Source organism: Neltuma alba, unplaced genomic scaffold, assembly GCF_004799145.2.
Source record: "Neltuma alba isolate B1F8T4 unplaced genomic scaffold, ASM479914v2 tig00010580_pilon, whole genome shotgun sequence".
Taxonomy (NCBI): domain Eukaryota; kingdom Viridiplantae; phylum Streptophyta; class Magnoliopsida; order Fabales; family Fabaceae; genus Neltuma; species Neltuma alba.
The window spans coordinates 455,349-460,288 of NW_021635445.1; the positions used below are offsets into that span (position 1 = coordinate 455,349).

General features: G+C 43.8%; 1 protein-coding gene across 1 annotated transcript; it reads left to right on the top strand.

The window, feature by feature from the left end:
* Positions 1 to 1,261: 1,261 nt before the first annotated feature.
* Positions 1,262 to 3,348, top strand: LOC114757213 (cytochrome c oxidase subunit 3). The gene has a single exon (XM_028946216.1). The coding sequence runs from the start codon at positions 2,240 to 2,242 to the stop codon at positions 3,035 to 3,037; it is 798 nt and encodes a 265-aa protein (XP_028802049.1). The 5' UTR covers positions 1,262 to 2,239; the 3' UTR covers positions 3,038 to 3,348.
* The last annotated feature ends 1,592 nt before the right edge of the window (positions 3,349 to 4,940 follow it).

The window sequence follows — 4,940 nt, forward strand, 5'->3', positions numbered from 1 at the left end:
GAAAAAAAACTTACATGGACACCCGACTTCACTTCATTTGGTTATGAAGTATATCTCCACCTATGAAATGGTTGCTGACCCTTTGACCAAACTCATTTCTAGAGATGCGTTAAAAAGGCATGTTAGGAGTTTGGGATTGCGTAGGATTTGATATACTTTAAATAAAAAGTATATGTTGAAAGGTAGCTACGGAATTGCTCCTATTACAAATCCCCGGGGATTCACTCCTACCTTATAGTTACCGCCTCGTGGGTGGGTCCTTCAACTGGTATGAAATCACTAATGGGAGGCGGTTATCTGAAACCTTAACATAGTCATATTCAAGTTATCCCAATAGTCAATGAGCAGGAAGAGGTTTAGGAAGTTAATTCAAGCAAGAAAGGAAAGTCCATTGACTTGGCTACGCCACACCAACCCTATGATTCCCATCGAGAAAGAAGAGTTCACAGCTACCGGCACCGACTCGAACTAAGAAGAGCTACTTAACAACTACCTACTATTAGGTAGTGCCCTCCTCCAACAACGGGGCTAATGCCTACTCTTCAAAATGAAACTTCCCTTCTTCCAAGAGCTAAATCGATGGCACTAGGGATCTATCCTAAAGAAAGAATTGACTGACCTTGCGCCGGTATCATTTAGCGGAACTCCTGTTTACCCTGCAGGTCTGTAACTCCCATATGAGATTTGAACCTCATTCCTTCACCTGTGCTTGGTAGGCACTGTTTGTGGAGCCCTTTGGTAATACCAGAGGTGAGATGCCTTCCTACGGCTCACCATGAAATGGGCCATGTGGGCGAGTCAAGTGGGTTCTCACCGTAAGAGAATGTCGTCTTTTCGTTCAGTCGAATAGAAACTATTAAAGCAAGCGTGTTTGAATTCTGATCGCTTTTACGCGAGAAAGGGGGACCACCCTCTAAGCCTAAGTATTCCTCAATGACCGATAGCGTACATCCCAGAAACTATTAAAGCAAAGGCCGTGGATAGAGAGTGATAAAGGGGGAATAGTATTTGTTCTTTCAGCCTATTCTAACATTCGAGTTCATTCTCGATAGTCAGATAGTGAAGTTCGAAGGGGGAAGGAAGACTTGAGCAGTGGGTCTCGACTCGGCCAACTGTCTTTATGAAGACTGACTGACGACAAGAAATGACGTAAGTAATAGATAGAATCGTTCAGTACGCTTATATGAACACTTTCATTTTTCGATTGAGAAAGCGGCAGGCCCAAAGAGCTCTGCAGTAGCGCCTTGCGAGGTCGTAGAGCCGCCTAGTTCGCCTAAGATCGAAAATGCTCTGTTTGTGATTGAGACTGAAGATATAGAAAGTGTTCCGTGAATTAATTTCAGTCTTTACTTAACTCGACCCAAGCGATGCCTTTCTACTCCCATGCCTTTCTTTGGTCAACAACCAAGCACAACTCTCTTTTCACCGCCAAAGAAGTCTGGCGTAAAACAAGACTTCACCAGTCCCGCTTACCATAAGCGGGCAGAGCAAAATAAAAAATGTAAAAAAATGGACCAAACCGTTGTAATTCAATATATTTTGGAGCTAGCAAGCACTTATGTGATACCCGCTGCTATTTTGACCCTTTCGACCTGGCGACTTGCCAGACTCCGCAGCTTAACTCCGGATAATTACCAAGAAAAAGTACGTGAGACGCTCGAAAAGAATATAATAGATCAGATAAGCGAGCGCCTTGATAGTCTTTTTCGGGACTATGGTCTGACCCCACCAACCCAGTCGACCCCCTTTGCCATAGTGATTCAACGATTGCTTAATGATAATCATAATGAAGACAAATTGAGTTATTTAATAAATATGTACAACAGCTTGGTCGAGCTAGGGCTATCTAGCCCGTTTTTCGAGCAAGTACGTCTCTTGGTGTTACAAATTCTTGCTGGAGGCTGAGTTAAGCAGGTATCATTTTAGGAGTAATCGGTAGCGTAGTCCCCGCGTAAGCTATTGCATAGTTTTTCCCTGTCCTTTTTAATTGCTTATTTTGCTCGGTGAGGGCATTGATTTTTTTTTCTTCTTTCTTTCTCCCACGTAGTTCGTTGGTCAAACCAACGATTCTCTTCTCAAAGTAATAGAGAGATTCTAGTTAGACTTCTATCAATGCAATGAAAGAACCATCCCTTCCGTCCTGTCAGATAGAAAGATAATTAGACCCAAAATACTTCTTTACCACTTTTGGGGGTGGGGGTGAAGGGGAGGTTGACATACAACCGAGTAAAAGTTCAAAATGATTGAATCTCAAAGGCATTCTTATCATTTGGTAGATCCAAGTCCATGGCCTATTTCGGGTTCACTCGGAGCTTTGGCAACCACCGTAGGAGGTGTGATGTACATGCACCCATTTCAAGGGGGTGCAACACTTCTCAGTTTGGGCCTCATATTTATCGTATATACCATGTTTGTATGGTGGCGCGATGTTCTACGTGAATCCACGTTGGAGGGACATCATACCAAAGTCGTACAATTAGGACCTCGATATGGTTCTATTCCGTTCATCGTATCGGAGGTTATGTTCCTTTTTGCTTTTTTTCGGGCTTCTTCTCATTCTTCTTTGGCACCTACGGTAGAGATCGGAGGTATTTGGCCCCCAAAAGGGATTGAGGTTTTAGATCCTCGGGAAATCCCTTTTCTTAATACCCCTATTCTCCTTTCATCCGGAGCTGCCGTAACTTGGGCTCATCATGCTATACTCGCGGGGAAGGAAAAACGAGCAGTTTACGCTTTAGTAGCTACCGTTTCACTGGCTCTAGTATTCACTGGCTTTCAAGGAATGGAATATTACCAAGCACCCTTTACTATTTCGGATAGTATTTATGGTTCTACCTTTTTCTTAGCAACTGGCTTTCATGGTTTTCATGTGATTATAGGTACTCTTTTCTTGATCATATGTGGTATTCGCCAATATCTTGGTCATCTCACCAAGGAGCATCACGTTGGCTTTGAAGCAGCTGCATGGTACTGGCATTTTGTAGACGTGGTTCGGTTATTCCCATTTGTCTCTATCTATTGGTGGGGAGGTATATGAAGGAACGAAACAGTGGATTGAGGAATGAAAGCTCGAAGATAAAGAGAACCGGGCTTTTCCAAAGAATTACTGCAGCTTTCCCACTCCCTTTGATTATCATATACAAAAAAATCTCTTCCACTTTCCTACCAAATCTCTCTTTATTCTGGCACATAAATGAAGGGATCGAAGAGATTATGGCAGATTATGTTCACCAAGAAATGACCCGAAATTGGATCTTGGTCTATTTGAGATTGTTCCTTTTAATCGTAATCAAAGATGTTTTCTTGGCTCTCGTTTCTTTTCCGAACAAATCGAAGAACCTAATGGATCGAACTAATGTTTTGGGCAGGTCGTTTGTTTTAGACCTATCATTGGAGTAGTAAACTTACCCTTCCGGTAGAGTGTCTATCTTTAATGGCAACGTAAGGGCTTGTGAGTGAGCCTCATGGTAAGCCGGGGAACCCGAGATTGCGTACCTACCACATTAGCCAGGGAAAGTTCATTCACTCACCGGACCGTAGTTCTTGTCGATTTGCACCCGCATCAGACGAGATAAGAATGTCTCGCACTGAGAAGGGAAGCGGCGAAGGGAGCACAAAGTCAAGTGTACTAAAGTGCTTTACCCTTGCACCAAGAATGTGGAAGTCCGACCTAGCTAGTCAAAGGGGAAAAGAGATAGAGGTGCACGGCCCACTGGCTCAGGCTAAGCGGTCCAACTCAGCCCATATGATATCTTGAGACTCTAATGGCACTCCTGCCCCTGAGGAGGATGCCGTTGGCGGCAAAACATGCAAGCACGACTCGTTCAAGTTACAAATAAAATAAAAGTATACTAAAATTCAATAATTGGACTGAAAATTTTACTTTTTCCAGAGTGACTTCTTTAGCTTTAAATCCCCTTTTTTAACCCCAACGAGGAGGAAAGTACACGGCTTAAGGCCTCCCCCTCCTCTCCCAATCGTGTACGGTTACAGTTAAGTGGTGCGATGGTGGTTTCTTATTGGCTGATAGTTGGAGGAAGACTTCACGATTATCCTCCATTTCCTGGAGAACTTGCATTATTTTAAGCCGCTTTTCCGCTGAAGCATCGAATAAATGCAGGTCCTCAAAAACCCTAAAAAGATGATCACTTCTAGGGCGTATATTTTGGCAAGCACGAAGAAGGCCAGTGGTTGGCGCTGACTGTGTTAAAGCCAGGACAGTGTGTGCGTGTCACCAAACACGTGCACCTGCACGGGAGGAAGTAACAATGAGTGAGCTGCTACACTCAAACCTGTTACTTTGCCCGCTGGGTTAGATTCAGCTCTCGCCACCTCTAACTGGGGTATCAGCCCCACATCAGAGAGTTTCCTCTCTTGACGCCACTTCATGCTCACTTCAGAAATGAAGCTAATAAGGCCTAAAGCTGAGCGACGAGTCCACTGGCATGAGAATCAAGCGAAGTAGAGCGATAAGCACACTATCGATTGATCCAAAGAAGCTTAACGACAACTTCCATTCCTGGCCCAGAAGGAAAGAGACGAAAGCAATCCCTTGTTCCATCTTTGGAAGCTAATGGGCCGCCCTTAGAAAACCATGAATCTTGACCCTAGTGAAGGTAGTCGATGAGAGGAATAGGTGGTTTCAAAAGAATAGAGTAATTGTATATGACGCTCTATCTGTATTGGATGGATGCCTTAGCTGTGGGATAGAAGGCTTTTCTTTCTTTTCTTTGATCGCCTAAGTCCTTGACTTGAACACTTCGCTGAAATCATGTATAAGAGGTCATCCCTTAGTGGACTGATTCAACCTTGTAGTATATCTTGCAGCCCTTAGACCGGTCTCCCCTCATTCATGCCTTCCTTCAAGGCCTATTCTTTTGGATATCCTTGTTCCCTTCTTTCCTGGAACATCCTTTTCTTTTGATTGATGGGACTTCTGT